Source organism: Dipodomys merriami, unplaced genomic scaffold (assembly GCF_024711535.1).
Source record: "Dipodomys merriami isolate MVZ:Mamm:240054 unplaced genomic scaffold, mDipMer1.0.p SCAF_70, whole genome shotgun sequence".
NCBI lineage: Eukaryota > Metazoa > Chordata > Mammalia > Rodentia > Heteromyidae > Dipodomys > Dipodomys merriami.
In genome coordinates, this window is record NW_027206291.1 from 2,190,595 (window position 1) to 2,211,452 (window position 20,858).

A 20,858-nucleotide genomic window follows, 5' to 3' on the forward strand; every position below is an offset into this window, starting at 1 on the left:
CCTGTTATCCCAACTACCCTGGAAGCGTGGTTGGGAGTGGCGCCCATCGCGGCCCCCCTTCTCCGCCGCCTCGCCCCTGTCGGGCCCAGGGAGGCTGCTGCTGGAAATCCTGGTGGAAGCAGGCCTAAGGGGGGGCAGGGGGCGCCTGGGGCGCGGGCCGTGGACCGGGTGGAGCCGTTTGGGAGAAGCAGCCCACGGTGACCCGGCCTTTCCACCCTGTGGTCTGCCTTGCACCCCGACAGCCAGAAAACGGCCATTCAGGACTGAGACATTTTCCTTTAAGAGCTTCCCGGAGGCGCTGGCTAGCAGGGAGGAAAATTCCAGGGCTGGGACACCCACAGGCTCCAGGAGCCGGCTGGGGGGGCAGAGGCCTCGGGGTGCCCCTGCCCTTCCAGGGGGCACCTGGGGCCCCTCACGGCCGGCCGGGCTGGGCCTCCCACAGGCCTGGGCCTCTGGGGACTGGACAGGGGAGCAGCTCTGAGGGAGTCTTTCCTGGCTCCCCGTAACCCCGGAATGGAGTCTAGACTGCATCCGGAAATGCCGCCTCGTCCTCCTGGCCCCTGCGTGCCCTGAGCCACGCATGCCAGGGTGTCTCAGCCACTGTGGACGCCCCTCCTCGGGACCTGCCAGGCTGCCCAGCACCGGCCACCGTGACTGCAACCATCCGGCCAGTTCCCGGCTCGGGAACTGGAGGAGGGTCCCGGTTTCTCACTGGGTTTGAAAAGCCTGTCCCTTTGGGAAGACACCGACCCCACTAGGGGTAGCAGGGCGTCAGGTGCGAAGATCCGCTACAGGCCTGACCCGACAGCACAAGCAAGAGGCGTCTCAGCCAGGCGCCGGGGGCCCCGCCTGTCACCCCAGCTGCTCAGGAGGCTGAGATCTGAGGATCCAGGTTCAAAACCAGCCCAGGCAGGAAAGGCTATGAGAATCTTGTCTCCGATTAGCCACCAAAAAGGCTGGAAGTGGAGCTGTGGCTCAAGCAGTAGAGCACCAGCACTGAACAACAAAGCTCAGGGACACCACAGAGGCCGTGAGTTCAAACCTGAGCACCAGCACATGTGCAGATGTATGCACACACGCACATGCACACACAGTCTCTGATGATCTGATGGGGGGGGTTGATAGGCATAGCCTCAGCCGCTCTGGCCATGTCCACACCCAGCCTGGGTCCACCGAAAGGGGCGTGGGTCACTCCAGGCCCGGTTGCCTGCCCCAGCGGGCAGCCACGGACAGGGGCAGCAATCCCGAGGCCTCCGCCTGGAGGGAAGGCCTGGTTTTGAGCCTCTGCCTGAAGCAGAAAGGTTAACAAAACAGCCGCAGCTGGGCGGAGGCGTGGCCCCAAGGCCTCTGCGCCAGGACCAGGAGAAAACAGGCCGTGGGTGCGGCCCTGGTGGCGAGGGGGTGTGCGGGGGCAGGACCTGGGGTCAGCAGCGAGAGGCTGGGCCACCAGACCGCTGACTCAGTTTCCTCGTACAATCCAGAGGCTTGTTCCGGAACACAGCTGGGAGACCCGATGTGTGGCCACGCATGGCCCCTCCAGCAACCCTGGGGCTCTGGGCACACGCTGTGGATCCCAGGGACCCCCCCCCCCCCAGTCCCTGCCCAACCCCAGCCATCGCTCTTCCAATCCAGGGGGAGAAATTGTGTTTTAAAATGAAGAGCAGGGTGATGGTGGCTCATGCCTGTCATCCTAGCTACTCAGGAGGGTGAAATCTGAGGACCTCAGTTCAAAGCCAGCCCGGGCAGGAAAGTCTGAGATTTTTTTGTTTTTGGTGGGTCATGGGTCTTGAACTCAGGGCCTGGGCACTGTTCCTCAGCTCTTCAGCTCAAGGCAAGCGCTCTACCACTTGAGCCACAGTGCCACTTCTGGTTTTCTGGTGGTTCATTGGAGGTAAGAGCCTCAGACTTTCCTGTCCAGCCTGTTTGAACTGTGATGCTGAGATCTCAGCCTCCTGCGTAGCTGGGATGACAGGCGGGAGCCGCTGCCGCCAGGCCTCTTTTTTACTGTTGCATTCGTTTTTAGACAGGGTCTCATGTGCAGCCCAAGCTGGCCCCGAATTCCCCATCCTCCTGGGTTTGAACTCAGGGCCTGTCCCTGAGCTTCTTTTGCTCAGGGCTAGCGCTCTACCACTTGAGCCACAGCACTCCTTCCAGCCTCTGTGTATGTGGTGCTGAGGAATCAAACCCAGGGCTTCATGTGTGCCAGACAAGCACTCTACCACTGAGCCACCTTCCCAGCCATTCTGAGTGTTTTGAGATAAGAGTCTCAAAAACAGGACTTCACAAGCTGCGGTCCTTCCCCTGCCTCCTCCGGGATTGCCGGGATTACAGGCATACACCACTAAGCTCTGCCAAAGATGGTAGACTATTTGGGTTTCATGTGTTTACCAAGACCCTTCCGGCAGAAATGGAGACAGCAGTGGTGTGGGTCTCATTTCCTGTGTGACAGCTCGCTAGTGTCCTGGGCCCTCTGGACTTCAGGTCCATGCCCCCTCCCCGGCTGGGGCTGAGCAGGTAGAATGAAGGCCTGGCACAGGGCTGGCGCGGTGATAGTTCCTGGCAGCTCCACCCACACTCCGCTGACAGCTTGGAAAGAGCAGGCTGCTGGTGGCGGGTTAAGAGGCGTGATGCATGGATATCCTGGCCAGCCTGCGCCCTCCCTGGCAGGCCCGGGTCGGGGGGCCTGGACGGTGGCCCTGGGCCCAGCAGCCCACTGGAGCCCCCACCCCCCCATGGGGGCCTGTGCTCTCCTGGGGAACCAGTGGCTGGCTCCACCCCCTGCAGCTTCCTAGGCTCCATCTTCTGCAGGCTATAGGCCAACTGCCCACTGAAGTAGCCAATCAGCACCTGCCATTGACAGACCACAGTGATTGGTTCAGAGATGGAGGCGGGACAGAAGCTAGGCCAATGAGAACCAGCCCTGAGATTTTTGCTTGTTGTGTGGCTGTGTGTGTGTGCACGCACGCATGCGTGCACGCGCGTGTGCATGGGTGGGTGTGCATGTGTCTGTGTGTGCCTTTGTGGGTAGGTGTCTGCATGCTGATCCTAGGGCTTGAACTCAGGGTCTGGCTGTTATCCTTGGAGCTTTTCCACTCAAGGCTGGAACTCTACCATTTGAACCACAGCTCTACTTCTGTCTTTTTGCTGTTAATTGGTGATAAAAAATGTCAGGCCCTTAGCTGGGCGCCTGTGGCTCACGCCTGTCATCCTAGCTACTCAGGAGGCTGAGATCTGAGGATCACAGTTCAAAGCCAGCCCGGGCAGGAAAGTCCATGAGACTCTGATCTCCAATAAACCACCAGAAAACCCAGAAGTGGTGCTGTGGCTCAAGTGATAGAGTGGTAGCCTTGAGCTGAAGAGCTGAGGGACAGCGCCCAGGCCTAGAGTTCAAGTCCCACGACCAACAACAACAACAAAAGTCTCAAGGCCTTTCCTGCCTTTGGCTGGCGTCAGATCTCAGCCTCCTGAGCAGCTAGGATTAGAGGTGTGAGTCTGTGAATTTCACTTTTTTACGACACCTGACTGCAGCCCTGTGCGGTCTCCTCGCTGGTCTTCTGCCCGGTGGGTAAACACACCACCTCGCCTGAACAAGGAGGGCCTGTGCAGGGGCTGGGGGGGGCTGAGGCCCAGGCGCCCCGGTGAGAGCCCCGTGTCCACGGCCCCCATCTGGAGCCCCAGAAGCTGGGGTGGGGCCCATCCTCAGGCCCTCAGCCTCCCAACAACCTGGCCCAGCGCCCCATCCTCCACCTTTGCCCCGAGGCCTGAACAGGGGCCCCTTCTGGGACACTCCTTGCCAGACTCTGGAGCTACCAGACGTTAAGTCTTTCTAGAAAATGGCACAGTGGCCAGAGCCTTAATCCGGCGCCCGGGAGAAGGAGGCCGGGAAGATGGCGAGTTCCAGGCCAGCTGGGCTGCACGGGTTCCTGACGAAAATAAATGCAATAAAAAGAGGCAGGCTGTCCGACGCCGGCGGTCCCGCCTCTCATCCCAGCTGCTCAGGAGGCTGAGAGCTGAGGACCTGGGTTCGAAGCCAGCCCGGGCAGGAACGTGCGTGAATCTCTCCTCTCCAATGAGCCCCTGGGAAAATGGAAAGTGGAGCTGTGGCTCCCCTTGTGTGAGAACGCTCAGGGACAGAGCCCAGGCCTTGCAGTTCGAGCCCCGGGACCGACACCAAAAATGAAAAAGGTGGGGAAAAGGTGTGTCACCCCCGCCTGTCCCGGTGCCCAGGGGCAGAGAGGCTGCCTGAGCGTGGCCGCCGGCCTCTCCAGCTCAGGGAGTGGAAGGGTCGAGGGGGAAGTCCCCACGCCCCACTGAGGCCGTCCACCCAGCTCCTGCTGCTTTCCAGCACACTTTCCCTTCTTGCTCAGGCAGCCAGGGCACCCACGCATTTCCGGCCGAGCCGTTGTCTGCCAGGAAGGCCCCCAGGGCCCCATGAAGCAGGCTTCGGCCCCCGTGCCCAGCCTGGCCAGGCTCCCGGAACCACTGGGCCTGGCGTGGCGGGAAGGGGCCTGGCGGGTGCAGGCCAGCATTGCTGGGCTGAGGAAGGGCGGGAGGCTGGGCTGCACGCGTGCGTGCCAGGAGCTGGTGGCTGTGTGAGCTAGGGTGGCGCGCGGGGCTGCTGAGACCTGCGGGGATGTCACAGCTGAACAGTGTACCCCAGGCTGATGCTGGGGCATGCTGACCAGCCAGATCACAGTTCAAAGCCAACCCTGGGCAGGACAGTCCCTGAGACTCTCATCTCCAATGAACCACCAGAAAACCGGAAGTGGCGCTGTGGCTCAAGTGGAAGAGCGTGCACCTTGGGCAAAAGGAGCTCAGGGACAGCGCCCAGGCCCAGAGTTCAAGACCCTTGACCCACACACCAACCACAAAATAAATCACCTGGACCGAGGCAGGCGGCTCGGCCGTGTCTGTCTCCCTGCTGCGTGGAAGGCGGTGGGGTCAGGGAGGCGGTTATTAATAGCAACGGACCAATTGCTGTTGACTAGTACGTACTTAACTGCAAGCACTAATGACCTCATGTTAATGGGCCTGGGTGTCCTCTCTGTTTGTCCTGTCGTTTCTGCCTCCTCCCAGGCTCCTGGGAGACCCCAGGCCGGGATGACATGGGAAGCCGGTTGTCCAGGGATGGGGTTGGTGAACAGAGGGAACAGAGGACGCAAAGACCAGGAAGACCCCAGTCCTGTCTAAGGAGAAGCAGCCTCTAGAGGGGGCTTCAGGATGGGGGTGATCCAAGAGGCAAGAAGGCTCTCCGTGTCTGCTGTGTGCAGGGGCGGGACCCCCAGCCCAGCCCAGCCCGGAGGTCCTTCGCAGCTTACCTGGCCGCGGCCCTGCCGCAGCCGCGTGAGTCCGGGCCGGCCCTGTGCCCGGCCCTGTGCCCGGCCCTGTGCCTGGCCTGCGGCGGGCCCTGGCTTCCACACCAGGGCGGCGGAATCGCGGTTTTTCTGAGAATTCCGGTGCCAGCGCCTGGAGCAAACCTTAGGTGCGCTGGGCGCCAAGGAAAACAGGAGGTGAGCTCATGGCAGGACGGGCAGCGGGGATGGGCGCGCTGCACAAGAATGTGCCCGAGCTGAGCCCCCCCAGCAGCCAGCCCCCCCACGCCCCCTCACACCCAGGACACCCCAGCGTCAGCGCCCACACCCCCCCTCCCCCACACAGCCCAGGCCCCCCCAGCACCCCGCTGTGTTCTCTTTGCTACCACCTCCAGGAAGCCCTCGGTTAAGTCTCAACTCTGAATGTGACTGTACTTCCCCCTGCCCTGCCTCAGTTTCCCTGTCTACAGAGCCCAAGCTGTGAGAAAGGGAAGCAGGCAGCCCATTTTCATTACACGGCTGGACAGCGGCTCTGGAAGGACAGATAGACGGAAAGCGTCAGAGCTCCCATGAGTGGGAAAGGGAGGCCCTGTCCACCACACATTTGTGAGAAACCTTGGGCAGGGCTGTGGGGGGTGGGGCAGGAGTCTGCCCCTGGGGACCAGGGTCCCCATGCCACCCACTGGCCCTCCCCATTTCCCAGCAACCAAAGGTGTTAGCAATGACAGTACCCACCTGTGCCAGAGGAAACTGAGGCATGGGAAATGTTTTGTAGGACAGGGCCCTGCACACCCCAGGCCCCAGCCCGGCTCCACCTGGAGGAAGGGGGGAGGGAGCGGGTGGGGGGGAGGTGGGGAGCTGGGGATGGGGCAGTGGGGTGGGGAAGCAGGGAGGGGGCAGGGAAGAGTGGGGAGGGGGGATAGGAGAGTGGGGCAGTTGGGGGGTGGAGGGCAGGGGGGAGGGGAGGGAAGGGGGGTGGGGGGAGGCGAGGGGGGAGGGTACAGTGGGGCAGGTGGGGGGTGGAGGGCAGGGGGGAGGGGAGGGGAGACGGGGCAGTGGGGCGGGGGGCAGGGAGGGGGGACGGGGCAGTGGGGCAGGGGTGGGGAGGGGGGACGGGGCAGTGGGGCAGGGGCGGGGAGGGGGGACGGGGCAGTGGGGCGGGGAGGGGGGACGGGGCAGTGGGGCGGGTGGGGGGCAGGGGGAGGGGAGGGGAGGGGGGACGGGGCAGTGGGGCAGGGGCGGGGAGGGGGGACGGGGCAGTGGGGCGGGGGGCGGGGAGGGGGGATGGGGCAGTGGGGCGGGGAGCGGGGAGGGGGGACGGGGCAGTGGGGCGGGGGGGCGGGAAGGGGGGACGGGGCAGTGGGGCGGGGGGGCGGGGAGGGGGGACGGGGCAGTGGGGCGGGGGGGCGGGGCAGTGGGGCGGGGGGGCGGGGAGGGGGGACGGGGCAGTGGGGCGGGGGGGGCGGGGAGGGGGGACGGGGCAGTGGGGCGGGGGGCGGGGAAGGGGGACGGGGCAGTGGGGCAGGGGCGGGGAGGGGGGACGGGGCAGTGGGGCAGGGGGCGGGGAAGGGGGACGGGGCAGTGGGGCAGGGGTGGGGAGGGGGGACGGGGCAGTGGGGCAGGGGCGGGGAGGGGGGACGGGGCAGTGGGGCGGGGAGGGGGGACGGGGCAGTGGGGCAGGGGGGGCGGGGAGGGGGGACGGGGCAGTGGGGCGGGGGGCGGGGAAGGGGGACGGGGCAGTGGGGCAGGGGCGGGGAGGGGGGACGGGGCAGTGGGGCAGGGGGGGCGGGGAGGGGGGACGGGGCAGTGGGGCGGGGGGCGGGGAAGGGGGACGGGGCAGTGGGGCGGGCAGGCAGGTGGGCGGGGCCCGGGAGCCCCCACATCCAGACCACGCCGCCCGCACCCCAGGCCGGGTGGGGTCACTGTCTTCAGAGGCCCCAGGACTCAGTTTCCCCGCGGGGTCCCGGCTGGGCGAGCTGGGGCCGCGCCCTTGGACGGAGCGGGCGGTGTTTACCCAGCGGCGGCGCCGGTGGCGGGCGGGGCGGCCGGGCTTAAATAGGCGCCGGGGCTGAGGCGGCCCAGAGCCGCCCGCCGGCCCGCGCCCCGACCGCCCCCGACCGGCCCCGCGCCCCGACCGCCCCGCGCCCCGACCGGCCCCGACCGCCCCGCGCCCCGACCGGCCCCGACCGCCCCGCGCCCCGACCGGCCCCGACCGCCCCGCGCCCCGACCGGCCCCGCGCCCCGACCGCCCCGCGCCCCAGAGCCGCCCCGCGCCCCAGAGCCGCCCCCGGCCGCCCCGCGCCCCGACCGGCCCCGCGCCCCAGAGCCGCCCGCCGCCAAGACCGGCCCCGCGCCCCGAGGCGCCCGCCGCCAAGACCGGCCCCGCGCCCCGAGGCGCCCGCCGCCAAGACCGGCCCCGCGCCACCATGGCCCGCGCGCTGCTGCTGCTCCTCACTGCCCTGGGCGCCGCCGGCCAGGGCCAGGTCCCGCTCGGTGAGCGCGGGGCGGACGGGGGCTGGGGTCCCCTCTGGGAGGAGGGGGGGCTGGGGAACCCGTCTGGGAGGAGGGGGGGCTGGGGTCCCCTCTGGGAGGAGGGGGGGCTGGGGAACCCGTCTGGGAGGAGGGGGGGCTGGGGAACCCGTCTGGGAGGAGGGGGGCTGGGGTCCCCTCTGGGAGGAGGGGGGCTGGGGTCCCCTCTGGGAGGAGGGGGGGCTGGGGTCCCCTCTGGGAGGAGGGGGGACTGGGGAACCCGTCTGGGAGGAGGGGGGGCTGGGGAACCCGTCTGGGAGGAGGGGGGGCTGGGGTCCCCTCTGGGAGGAGGGGGGCTGGGGTCCCCTCTGGGAGGAGGGGGGGCTGGGGTCCCCTCTGGGAGGAGGGGGGGCTGGGGAACCCCTCTGGGGGTCGGGCGGGCTCGGGGTCCCCGGCGCCCCACCAGCGCCCCCTGTCGACGCAGGCGGAGACCTGGCCCCGCAGATGCTGCGGCAGCTGCAGGAGACCAACGAGGCGCTGCGGGACGTTCGGGAGCTGCTGCGGCAGCAGGTGCGGGGCGCGGGGCTGAGAGCGCAGCGGGTGCGGGGCGGGCCGCGTGCGGACTCCGGGCCCCGCGGCCCCAGGGGAGGGGCGCGAGGGCTGCGCCGGGGTGGGGGTCGAGCAGGGACCTCTGACCCCTGACCTCTCCGGTCGCGCAGGTCAAGGAGATCACGTTCCTGAAGAACACGGTGATGGAATGCGACGCGTGCGGTGAGCGGCGGCGCCTGGACGGGGCGCGGGGAAGGCGCGGACAGAACGGAGAGCGAGGGCAGGGGGAGAGGAGGCTCAGCCCGAGGGCAAAGGGGAGACCGAGGGACACGCTAGGGGACACGCGGCGGGGCGAGGCTGAACGGCGCGGTACCCTCCCCACGGCAGGGAGGAGTCGCCCCGCCCACGGGGCGTGACCAAAAAGCCCCGCCCACAAAACGCGAGTCCCCCGTGTGGGGTTGGTTCTAGACAGCCCCGCCCTCAGGAGGGGGTGTGGCCGCGTTAGTCCCGCCCCAGGACGATCAGGATAGGCCGTGCCCGCTCCAGGCCCCGCCCCGCGGGCTCTGACGGCTCCGCCCCGCCCCGCGCAGGGATGCAGCCCGCGCGCACGCCGGGCCTGAGCGTGCGGCCGCTCCCGCTGTGCGCGCCCGGCTCCTGCTTCCCCGGCGTGGCCTGCACCGAGACCGCGAGCGGCGCGCGCTGCGGGCCCTGCCCCGCGGGCTTCACCGGCAACGGCTCGCACTGCACCGACGTTAATGAGGTGCGCGGGGCCCCCTCTTCCTCGACCTGACGCTGCCCCCGCCGCCTCCCCAACACCCTCCCTCCGCCCCGACCACCCCGTCCTCCGCTGGGGACTCTCCCCCCCACGACCCTGTCCCAGCTGGGGGCGCAGGCCCGGAAGGCGCCCGGGGGCGTCCGCCCCGGCCCGCCCCGCCTCCACCCGCGCCGCCCTCGGCGGCTGCTGACGCCCGGCCCCACGCCGCGCTGCCCGCGGGGGGTGGCCCGCCCCAAGCGCCCGCCGCGCCGCAGGGCGTCCCGGTCCACGCTCCTCACTCCGCGGGCCCACGCCCTCGACGGCTGGCCCAGCTCCTGCCACGCTCCCCCCGCAGGCCGCTCCCTCCCTCCGCGGGGGACGCCCGCCTGGCCCGGTCCCTGCCCGCCCACAGCAATCGTGGGTGACCCCGGGGCCCACGGCCTCCGCCCCCCGAGGCGGCCCGCTTCGGGTCCCTCCGACGGCCCGTAGTGTTCCAAGCCCGGGGGAGCTCTGCGCCCTCTGACCCTCCGTGCCCCCCGCCCCAGTGCACCGCGCACCCCTGCTTCCCCCGCGTCCGCTGCGTCAACACCAGCCCAGGGTTCCGCTGCGAGGCCTGCCCGCCCGGCTACAGCGGCCGCACCCACGAGGGCGTGGGGCTGGCCTTCGCCAGGGCCAGCAAACAGGTGAGGGGCGCCGGCCCGCAGCACGGAGGCGGGGGGGGGGGGGCGGAAGCCGAGAGTGACCGTGGGCATCTGGGGCCCCTGTCCCCAGGTTTGCACGGACATTAACGAGTGTGAGACCGGGCAGCACAACTGCGTCCCCAACTCCGTGTGCATCAACACCCGGGTAGGAGGCGCGGGCGCGGGCCGGGCGCGGGCCTGGCGCGGGCAGCCCTGGGTGACGCCCCCCACCCCTCCCCTCCGCCGGCCCGCAGGGCTCCTTCCAGTGCGGCCCCTGCCAGCCCGGCTTCGTGGGCGACCAGGCCTCGGGCTGCCAGCGGAGCTCGCAGCGCTCCTGCCCCGACGGCTCGCCCAGCCCGTGCCACGAGAAGGCCGACTGCGTCCTGGAGCGCGACGGCTCGAGGACGTGCGTGGTGAGTGCGGGGCGCAGGGCCTGGCGCCGCGGCCTAGGGGGTCGGCCACGCCCGGCACCCACTGACTCCCCCGCCCCGCAGTGCGCCGTCGGCTGGGCCGGCAACGGGCTCCTCTGCGGCCGGGACACGGACCTGGACGGCTTCCCGGATGAGAAGCTGCGCTGCTCCGAGCGGCACTGCCGGAAGGTGGGCGGGGCCGGAGAGCCCGGAAGTGGGCGTGGCGTGGGCGCGGCCACGCCCCTCAACCCTCTGTGCCCACCCCCAGGACAACTGCGTGACAGTGCCCAACTCGGGGCAGGAGGACGTGGACCGCGATGGCGTTGGAGACGCCTGTGACCCGGATGCGGATGGGGATGGGGTCCCCAATGAGCAGGTGGGGCATGGGCGGGGCATAGGCGAGATGAAGGGGCGTGGTCTGGGCGGGGCCCTGGCGAGGGGCGGGGCCGTGGAGGAGCCGGTCCGGAAGTGGTGTTCGCGTCCCCAACCCCGTTTCACTCGCGCCGCCGCTTCCAGGACAACTGCCCGCTGGTGCGGAACCCGGACCAGCGCAACTCGGACAGCGACAAGTGGGGCGACGCGTGCGACAACTGCCGCGCCCAGAAGAACGACGACCAGAAGGACACGGACCGGGACGGCCGGGGGGACGCCTGCGACGACGACATCGACGGGGACCGTGAGCCCGGCCGGGGGGCGCAGGGCGTTCCGGGGTTTCCAGGGCCGTGAGCCCGGCCGGGGGGCGCAGGGCGTTCCGGGGTTTCCAGGCTGGCGGCGGGGCGCCGCGCCCCGGTCCCTGGGCAGCCACGCTCCGGCCCCGCGGCCGTCCTGGCTGGACTGGGGCCTAGCGCCCGTCTGTTCCTCCGCAGGGATCCGAAACGAAGCAGACAACTGTCCCCGGGTGCCCAACGCAGACCAGAAGGACAGCGACCGCGACGGGGTAGGGGACGCCTGTGACAACTGTCCGCAGAAGGACAACCCGGACCAGGTGAGGGCCCGGCCCGGGAGCAGGGCCTCGGGGTCCCAGCTGCGGGCTGTGGCGCCGGGGGGCGCGCACAAGGCCATGCTGACCCCCGTTCCTGCCCCTGCCCCTCCAGAGGGACGTGGACCACGACTTCGTGGGAGACGCGTGTGACAGCGACCAAGACCAGTGAGAGTGGGCCGCGGGGGCGGGCGGCCGGCGGCGCTCAGTCCCCCAGCGGCGCTCACCGTGTGGGTGACCCCTCCTCCACTCCAGAGACGGGGATGGGCACCAGGACTCCCGGGACAATTGTCCCTCGGTGCCGAACAGCGCCCAGCAGGACTCAGACCACGACGGCCAGGGCGACGCATGTGACGAGGACGATGACAACGACGGAGTCCCCGACAGTCGGGACAACTGTCGCCTGGTGCCCAACCCGGGCCAAGAGGATTCAAACGGTATGGCAGGGGCACGGCCTGTCGGGGGCGGGGCCCGTCGGGGGCGGGGCGGGGCCTGTCGGGGGGCAGGGCCGGGGCCTTCGGTGGCGGGGCGCGGCCCTGGGCGGGGTCCTTCGGGGGGCGGGGCGGGGCCGGCCGCCGTGCTGGGGGGAGTAGAGCGGGCTGTCCGGGCGGGGGCCGTCACCAGGGGGCGGCCTGTCACCCACCTCCTCCCAGGGGACGGCGTGGGCGACGTGTGTCAGGACGACTTCGACGCCGACAAGGTTGTGGACAAGATTGACGTGTGTCCGGAGAACGCGGAGGTCACCCTCACCGACTTCCGGGCCTTCCAGACGGTCGTGCTGGACCCGGAGGGGGACGCGCAGATTGACCCCAACTGGGTGGTGCTCAATCAGGTGCGGAGGGCTGCAGGGCGGCGGTGTCGGGGTGCCCAGGACCCCCACCCGCAGGGCCCGGGCTCCATGGTGGGTCCGAGACCTTCTTTTTCCTTTGGCCGTATCAGGGCATGGAGATCGTGCAGACCATGAACAGCGACCCGGGCCTGGCCGTAGGTGAGACCCTGCGAGGCGCAGCCAGGCCTAGAGGGAGCCACCTGCGGGGCTCGCGGGCGTGGCCAACGGCGTGGCCTCGGGGTCCTGTCTGTGGGTGGGGTACTGGAGGGGAGGGGCTGGGGGCGTGGCCGGGCAAGCCGGGGACGGGCGTGGCCTGGCAGGCATGCGAGGGGCGGGGCATGTCCAGGGGGTGGGTCGCCGCGGAGGGGCGGGGCCGGTGGGGGCGGGGCCAGCGGGGCCGGTGGCGGGCTGGTGGGACGGGGTGAGGGGGTGGGGGGGTCTGCGTCGCGGTCCCCTGGGGCTCAGGCTGGGCCCGGCCCGGCCATCACAGCCCTCTCGCCCCTCCTCAGGTTACACGGCCTTCAATGGCGTGGACTTCGAGGGCACGTTCCACGTGAACACCGCCACGGACGACGACTACGCGGGCTTCATCTTCGGCTACCAGGACAGCTCCAGCTTCTACGTGGTCATGTGGAAGCAGATGGAGCAGACGTACTGGCAGGCCAGCCCCTTCCGCGCGGTGGCCGAGCCGGGCATCCAGCTCAAGGTGCCGGTGCTCCCCACGGCCCCGCGCCCGGCCGCCCTCCGTCCCAGTCCCTCACGTCCCCTCCTTAGAGCCCTGAAGACCTCGATGTGACCCCGCTCCCCCGAGCCTGTCCGTCGACTCAGGTCCTCCCTTGGCCCCCGCCGCCCGTCCTGTGCGCCCCGCGGGTGTCTGACCCCTGTCCCTGCGCTGCAGGCGGTGAAGTCCGCCACGGGCCCCGGCGAGCAGCTGCGGAACGCGCTGTGGCACACGGGGGACACCGAGTCCCAGGTGCGCCTGCTGTGGAAGGACCCCCGCAACGTGGGCTGGAAGGACAAGACGTCCTACCGCTGGTTCCTGCAGCACCGGCCCCAAGTGGGCTACATCAGGTGGGGTGGGGCCGCCGGGCGCCGCGGGCTGGGCGGAGAGGCGCGGGGCGGGGTGCGGGGTGGGGGTGTGTGTGCGGGTTGGGGACCGCTGGGCGCTCCGGGGCGCAGGCCGCCGCGGGGTGTGTGTGTGGGGGGGGGTGTGCGGGTGTGCGGGCCGCTGTCCAGGGCGCAGGCCGCCGCGGGGTGTGTGTGTGGGGGGGGGGGTGCGGGGGTGCGGGCCGCTGTCCAGGGCGCAGGCCGCCGCGGGGTGTGTGTGTGTGGGGGGGGGGGTGCGGGGGTGCGGCTGCGGCCTGTGGGGGGTGTGTGGGTGTGCGGGCCGCCAGGCGGTCCGGGGCGCAGGCCTCCCCGCCTGACCCTCTCCACGGGGCAGGGTGCGGTTCTATGAGGGCCCCGAGCTGGTGGCGGACAGCAACGTGGTCCTGGACACCACCATGCGGGGCGGCCGCCTCGGGGTCTTCTGCTTCTCCCAGGAGAATATCATCTGGGCCAACCTCCGGTACCGCTGCAATGGTGAGTGGGGACGAGGGGGCGTGGCCAGACAGGGGCGTGGCCAGACAGGGGCGTGGCCGCCCAGCTGGGCGGGGCCTGGGTGGAGCCGCCCAGCGCCCTGAGCGTCTCCCACCTGTGTCTCTCTCTCCCCCTCCCTCCCTCCCTCCCTCCCTCCCTCCCTCCCTCCCTCCCTCCCTCCCTCCCTCCCTCCGTCTCTCTCGCAGACACCATTCCGGAAGACTACGAGGCCCAGCGGCTGCGCCGGGCCTAGAGACCCCTGTGCCGGCCCCTGATGAGGGAAGGCCTCACCACGCCTGGCGGGGAGCCGGCGCCAGCCGCGGGGCGGCCGCCCGGGGGCCGGGGGAAGGGCGCAGAGGCCAATAAAGTGTGCGAGGGGCAGAGTCGGCTGTGGTGCGTGCGCGGTGCGGGGCCCGCGGCCTGCGGGGCCCAGGTGCTCCGGACTGACCCCCTCAGGGACAGGGTGGGGGCTCAGGAAGGACGAGACGGCGCCGAAAACGTTTCATTTTTATTACATTTCATTACAAAGGATGCAGACGTACAAAGACAAGCCCTCACCGGAGGCTGGGGTGCGGCCGAGCCCCCGCCCGCCTGCCCGCCGCCGCGGCACCCACGGAGGGGCCTCGCGCGGGTCTGGCATGTGCATGCTGGGGTAGAGCCGGGCGCGGGGGGCACAGGCCGGGCAGGCTCTGATGGGTGCGTTTGCATCTGTCAGGGGGCCACCCAGGTACAGAGCAGAGCCTGTGTCCGGATGCAAGGCCGTGGCGCTGCCCCAGGTCCTCCGTGGCCGGGGCGTGTGGCAGGCTGGGCTGGGGCAGGCTGGGCATGGAGGGACCCCAGATGCCAGCACATTGCAAGGTGGGGCTCCCCCAGACTCAGCCACCTGTCCCTGGGTCCCAGGAAGGGGGACATGGGCAGAGCCAGCAGCCAGCACCATCCCATGGCCCTGCCCTACCCAAGCTGCTGGGAGGGGACCTGTGGGACCAAGAAATGACAGGGGAAACTGAGGCACAGGTCACCTGGGGCTCGCTGTTGACCCTGTGTTGTTGAGCGCACCCCCGCGCCCGTGGCACCCACCTCCCGCCTCCAGGGGTGAGCAGCGGATGGTGCCACAGTCGGGGCGGAAGTCTCTGCTCCAGGGGGGCATCCTGGGGCACCAGCAGACCGGGCAGCACTGTAGGAGCGTGGCCCGGGGACACGGGGGACCAAGGCGCCACCTCCCCAGGCCACGGGCCCCTGCCTGGGGACAACACACGACTCCTGCCACCAGGTCTCCCACACCAGATTAGAGGTTGTCTTTGGAAATTCACAACACTCAGAATGCAGGCCTGGGTGAGGTGCGGAGGAGGATGCTAGGGACCCTTCGGGAGCAGGCAGGGCGGACACGGGCGGCTGCCCTTCTCCCCTGCCCCCAGCATCACCTGACTGTCTCATGGGACAGGGCCCGGAGCTGCCCTGGAAGACAGCTGCTGGCACAGCCCACTGGGTGAAGGGGCGGGGACGGAGGGCTGGGGCAGGCTGCCAGCACAGAGCCTTCCCAGGACACAGGGCTGACCCTGGCCCTTAAGCCTCAGGAGAAGCCAACCACTCCCCTAGTGTCCTGGAGGGTAAACGGAGGCCAGGATGCCTGTCTTGCTTCTGTCTGGCAGAGGGGTGGCCCCCACCCCAGCAGGCCAGAGGACACAGGTGGCTTGCACTTCCACGTGGCCTCTCCCAAGCCGCGGGCTTCTCCTGCCTAAAGGAAAGGGCCGGATCCCACCCACTGTCTTCTGGAAAAAAGAAAAGTCCAGGCAATTCAGGAATATTTCACAGAGATCTATAAGCCAGACGCAGAGCCCACAACATCTCTGCCACGGAGTCAGGAGAGCTGCTTAGCCTCAAAGAGCATGGATGCTTCTAGAAGGAGGATGTGGGACTGCTGGTCCCCGGGCTGAGAAGGCCCTGCCTGTCTGGGAATTCCAGGTCATCCTTTGGGAGCACTTCATGGGGTCCCCGTGTGCCAGCTGCGGGGGGAGGAAGGGCCTGGCAGGATCCCCAGGCCAGATTTGAGAACCGCATCCACGCAGGTTGCGCGTGAGCTTATTAAGGCCAGTTTTTGTTTTTTTGGAAAAGTTCTACACACGAGTCTGATGGCACTCGAACCACCTCTGCACATGTAGATTTCCCTAAAAAAATGTCCCATTCTGTGCCCAGCCCCCACTGCACAAGCGTGGGCTGAGCCCCGGGCCAGTGGCCAAACAGCAGGGTGGTGGCAGGTGTCCGGGGTGGCCGGGAGATGCCCACCGTGGCCACCTGGCTGCTTGGGGTGGGGAGGGGGAGGAAGGGCAGAAGGAGCTGGCCTGGCACTGTGACACCAGGGGAAGTGGGAGGGGCCTCGAGGTCAAGATCCAACCAGGGAGGGAAAACCCCTCACTTCACCTCCCATGGGAGGGAATGGCTGGCCCCATGCCCTACATCCCTTCCCCGTGCACTGCCCCAGGACCCTGGCTTCCCAGGGTCCCTCAAGAAGAGCAGAAATGGTTACACACAGCCCCGCAGGCTGGCCCCAAGGCCCACATGGCCTCCAGCCAATCCCGGCCAGGCGCCGGCCCTGCCGCCGCCCTCCCTCTTCTTCCGGAAGAACCTGGGGGCCAAAACCCCAGAGCCAGACTTGGGGCTTGTGAGCCTCGTTTCCAGGCAGCGTCAGGATGGGACGGAGGGGTGCGGGTGATAAAACATGCGCGCAGGCGTGCGGCCAGAAACGATCGGCTAGTGTCTACAATGAAAATGTAAATAGAAACGGAGAGGGAGGCGCAGGACGCAGCCCCACGCAAAGACGCCCGCCAGGGCGGGCCCCAAATAACAGCATCGTGGAGGGCAGGGTGCCACGGGAACGGGCTGGCCCGCGCCCCGACACTCCGCCTGCCCTCCCTGGGCCCCAGGGGTGTCAGGGTGGGCGCCCCGCGGGTCCACTCTGTCCTGTGCCAGGCTCCGTGGAGACAGAGCGGAAACAGTCAGGAAGACCCGGCCCGGCCCCTGCAGGCCCAGCCCCCGAGCACGCACGTGCCCAGTCTTGGCAGTGGGGCGGAGGGGACCGATCGGGGCCTGGCCCCTGCAGGCCAGTGAGCGTCAGCGAGAGGATGGCCAGGCTGGGCCGGCGGGACGCTGGCAGCGCTGTAAGCTCAAATCACAAGCTCAGCCTTGGCGGGGACAGACAGACGGAGAGTGGCCGTCCCCCCGCTGGGGGCGCGTGTTGGGGAGCACTGCGCCACGGCCGCTCACAGGCGGTCCATCCGGAAGGTGTCCTCCGTGGCCGGGTCGGCCAGGACCATGTCCGGGTCGTTGAGCATGTGCAGGCCGTCCAGGGTCAGGGGGTCGATCTTCAGCTCGTCCAGGGGGAACTGGCTGTCAGCATCGAAGCCGACGTCACTGACTCCAGCCAGGGAGCCAGTCAGTTCTTTAGACAGGCTCGGGGGGGACTCGCCGGTCACTGGGGATGAGACAGACGGCTTACCCTGGGTGGCCAATGCCGGGCTGCACGGGCCCCAGAGGGAGGGGCCTCCAGCCCCCGGTGACTGATGCCAATGCCACAGTGCTTCTTGCCAGGCAGAGGAGGTGAGCTGGGGAGGGGAGGCCCCGTCCCCGCCCTGCTCCTGCCAGGTTGGCTTGTCTGCACCGGGGCTAGTGCTCACCTGCTGTCCGCACCCAGGGAGGGCCGGGTACAGGCCACCCTGAGGCTGCGGGGCCCTGAGCATGGACCCCTCTACCCTGGCAAAGCCAGGGGCGCCTGCCAGGCAGAGGTGAGTCCCCTCAGTAGTTCCTGATCTGTTGTCCTAGCTCCTAAGGAAAAGCTAGAGCCCTTCGTGGAGTGTGGCCTGTGTCCCCTCCCCAGGGGCCGTCCTTCCCCCCATGGGCTCACCTGTGAGGATGATGTTGGGGATGCTGCCGTGGCTGGCGTAGCCCAGTGGAGGTGCGTCCTGCAGGGTCCCATGGCTGCCTGTAAGGCCCATCATGGTGGCTTGCGAGTAGCTGAGCGCCGCGCCTGGGCTGTAGAGGGCGCTGGAGCCCAGTGCGCTCTCCATCATGTTGAACTGCTCAAGCTGGGGCGGGGTGTGGAGGGGAAGACAGCGGTGAGTAGGGGGAGGGGCGCCTCCCCTTTGGGAGTGCCCCATCCAGGACCTCTCTCTGCTCTCAAGGCACAGTGGATGGATGGAGGGATGAAGGGATGGGAGAATGGATGGATGGAAGATGGATGGAAAAATAGATGGATGGACAGCTGGGTGGGTAGGTGGGTGGCTGGCTGGCTGGAAGATGGACAGATTGATGAATGGGAGAATGGGTGGGTGGATGGATAGATGGATGGGAGGAGGGATGGATGGGTGGATGGATGGGAGGATGGGTGGGTGGGTGGGAGGACGGATGGATTGATGGATGAGAGGACGATGGATGGATGGATCGATGAATGGATGGGAGGATGGGTAGGTGGATGGAGGGGTGGGATAGATAGATGGGTAGGTGGGAGGATGGATGGATGATGGAAGGATGGGTGGGTGGGAGGATGGATGGGTGGAGGGATTAATGGGAGAATGGATGGATGGGAGGATGGATGAATGGTAGGATGGATGGATGATGGAAGGATGGGTGGGATAGACCGACAGGTAGGTGGGTGGGTGGATGGATGGGAGGACGAATGAGTGACCAACTCCACATCCCTGCAGCTCCTCCCAGCCTCCCAGCCCTGAGCATGGCAGCCTGCACTGAGGCTGCTACCTGGTGCCAGGCCTTGCCCTCCATCTGCCGCAGGTACCAAAGCCAAGGCCTCCCCTGGCCGCCTAAAGACAGGAAGGGGCAGGGCTGCGGGCAGCCGGGCGCGCTCACTCACCTGGTGGGACAGTGCGTTGGCCTGCCGGGTGGCCATCTGCTGCTCGTAGTACGCATCTCCAAACACGCCGGCCAGGCCCGAGGAGTGCTGCCGAGGAAGAGGGGCTGTGGGGGGGGGGCCAGGACCCTCCCTGCCCCCATGCCACGTGGGGAGGCAGCCGCCTGACTGTGCCCCAACCTGGGGCGGGACGGCTAGCCTGCTGGTGTCTGGTGATGGGGCACAGCTGGCTGGCCCCTTGCGGAGGCCGGGCGTGGCTGCTGCCCTCTCCGTGGCCCGCACGGGCATGTCCTCCCTACCCCTGGCTACTACCTGGACTTCTAGAAAGATCTCAGTGTGCTCAGGACTTGGCCACAGAGTGGTGCCCGCCTGGCTGCTCCCTACAAACGCCAGCAAGCAGTCGTCTGGGGATGGCTGCGGGACAGGCCGCCACGAGGGGAGAACGTGGGCGGGCAGGCTCCCCACACCCACAGGGGAAGCAGCACGTGGGAGGGGGGCAGGGGAGCGGGGGAGGGACTGGGTCGTAAGGCTGAGTCCTGAGAGCACCCCTGGCCCCTCCACAGACCCCCGTGGCAGAGATGGACAGACAAATGGAGACAGACGCATGGCGGCCCAGGGAGAGGCTGCTCTTTTAGCCTCCCCCACCCGTCCCCCAGAGTGGCCTGGCACCGCCCCCCGGCTGGGTCCATGGGGTGCAGGCAGCCCGTGGCCCGTCCACGCTGGCTCCAGGACTGAGGGACGGGGGCGGCTGCTACCAAGGCAGGGACGGGACAGGCCACCGTGGGGCAGAAGCCGAGGCGGGAGGGCGCGGGCACCTGGCGCGCACACACACACACACACACACACACACACACACACACACACACACACGCATGCGCACACACGCACACACACACACGCTCCCCTTGCAGGCAGAACGGCACAGCGGGGTGCCAGGTGAGTGTGCAGGTGCCACGGGCCTCACCTGTGGGGAGCTCCCGGGGGAGAAGCCGGGGTTGGAGACCGGTGAGGTGGGCGACTGGTTGGCCGGGGAGCTGGCGCCCGTGCGGTACTGCTGCAGAGCCGGTGCCTGCGGAACAGAGGGGAGGGCTCAGCCTGGCTGGGCATCCGGGGAGCCCTGGGATCCCCAGAGCTGAGGGGCAGGCAGTTGGGGTGGAGGGCAGGTGGCTGGGGGGTCAGGCGGCTGGGGGGCAGGTGGCTGGGGTGGGGGTCAGGCGGCTGGGGGGCAGGTGGCTGGGGTGGGGGTCAGGCAGCTGGGGTGGAGGGCAGGCGGCTGGGGGGTCAGGCGGCTGGGGTGGGGGTCAGGCGGCTGGGGGTCAGGTGGCTGGGGGGGCAGGCAGCTGGGGTGGAGGGCAGGTGGCTGGGGGGTCAGGCGGCTGGGGTGGGGGTCAGGTGGCTGGGGGGTCAGGCGGCTGGGGTGGGGGTCAGGCGGCTGGGGGTCAGGTGGCTGGGGGGGCAGGCAGCTGGGGTGGAGGGCAGGTGGCTGGGGGGTCAGGCGGCTGGGGTGGGGGTCAGGTGGCTGGGGGGTCAGGCGGCTGGGGTGGGGGTCAGGTGGCTGGGGGGGCCGGCGGCTGGGGGGGTGTGGAGGGCAGGTGGCTGGGGGGGGCCGGCGGCTAGAGGGGTGTGGAGGGCAGGCGGCTGGGGGGGCCGGCGGCTGGAGGGGTGTGGAGGGCAGGTGGCTGGAGGGGTGTGGAGGGCAGGTGGCTGGAGGGGTGTGGAGGGCAGGTGGCTGGGGGGGCCGGTGGCTGGGGGTGTGTGGAGGGCAGGCGGCTGGGGGGGCCGGCGGCTGGAGGGGTGTGGAGGGCAGGCGGCTGGGGGGGCCGGCGGCTGGAGTGGAGGGCAGGCGGCTGGGGGGGCCGGCGGCTGGGGGGGCCGGCGGCTGGGGGGGCCGGCGGCTGGGGGGGTGTGGAGGGCAGGCGGCTGGGGGGGCCGGCGGCTGGAGGGGTGTGGAGGGCCGGCGGCTGGAGGGGTGTGGAGGGCCGGCGGCTGGAGGGGTGTGGAGGGCCGGCGGCTGGAGGGGTGTGGAGGGCAGGTGGCTGGAGGGGTGTGGAGGGCGGGCGGCTGGGGTGGAGGGGTGTGGAGGGCGGGTGGCTGGAGGGGTGTGGAGGGCAGGTGGATGGAGGGGTGTGGAGGGCAGGTGGATGGAGGGGTGTGGGGGGCAGGTGGATGGAGGGGTGTGGGGGGCAGGTGGATGGAGGGGTGTGGAGGGCAGGTGGATGGAGGGGTGTGGGGGGCAGGTGGATGGAGGGGTGTGGAGGGCAGGTGGATGGAGGGGTGTGGGGGGCAGGTGGATGGAGGGGTGTGGAGGGCAGGTGGATGGAGGGGTGTGGAGGGCGGGCGGCTGGAGGGGTGTGGGGGGCGGGATTCAAGGCCTGGCCAGAGCCAGGAAAGGTCCCAGCTCCACGAGCACGGAGGGGAGGCGGGGGAGCCCCGCAGGCTG

The 20,858-nt window shown here is 69.4% G+C and overlaps 2 protein-coding genes across 2 annotated transcripts in view; one reads left to right on the top strand and one right to left on the bottom strand.

Moving 5' to 3' along the window:
* The first annotated feature begins 7,594 nt into the window (after positions 1 to 7,594).
* Positions 7,595 to 13,935, top strand: Comp (cartilage oligomeric matrix protein). The gene is made up of 19 exons (XM_070008647.1): positions 7,595 to 7,805; positions 8,266 to 8,351; positions 8,501 to 8,552; positions 8,921 to 9,090; positions 9,630 to 9,767; positions 9,856 to 9,930; positions 10,019 to 10,177; positions 10,259 to 10,363; positions 10,443 to 10,550; positions 10,691 to 10,850; positions 11,041 to 11,159; positions 11,269 to 11,321; positions 11,409 to 11,590; positions 11,807 to 11,985; positions 12,093 to 12,141; positions 12,492 to 12,688; positions 12,881 to 13,053; positions 13,424 to 13,563; positions 13,767 to 13,935. The coding sequence occupies exons 1-19, from the start codon at positions 7,739 to 7,741 to the stop codon at positions 13,811 to 13,813; spliced, it is 2,259 nt and encodes a 752-aa protein (XP_069864748.1). The 5' UTR covers positions 7,595 to 7,738; the 3' UTR covers positions 13,814 to 13,935.
* Positions 13,936 to 14,054: 119 nt separating this feature from the next.
* Positions 14,055 to 20,858, bottom strand: part of Crtc1 (CREB regulated transcription coactivator 1) — a 32,012-nt gene continuing 25,208 nt past the window's right edge. The window contains 4 exon segments of the mRNA XM_070008567.1: positions 14,055 to 17,029; positions 17,459 to 17,639; positions 18,422 to 18,508; positions 19,383 to 19,487. Of these exon segments, the coding sequence (XP_069864668.1) occupies positions 16,818 to 17,029; positions 17,459 to 17,639; positions 18,422 to 18,508; positions 19,383 to 19,487 (585 nt within the window). The 3' untranslated portion in view covers positions 14,055 to 16,817.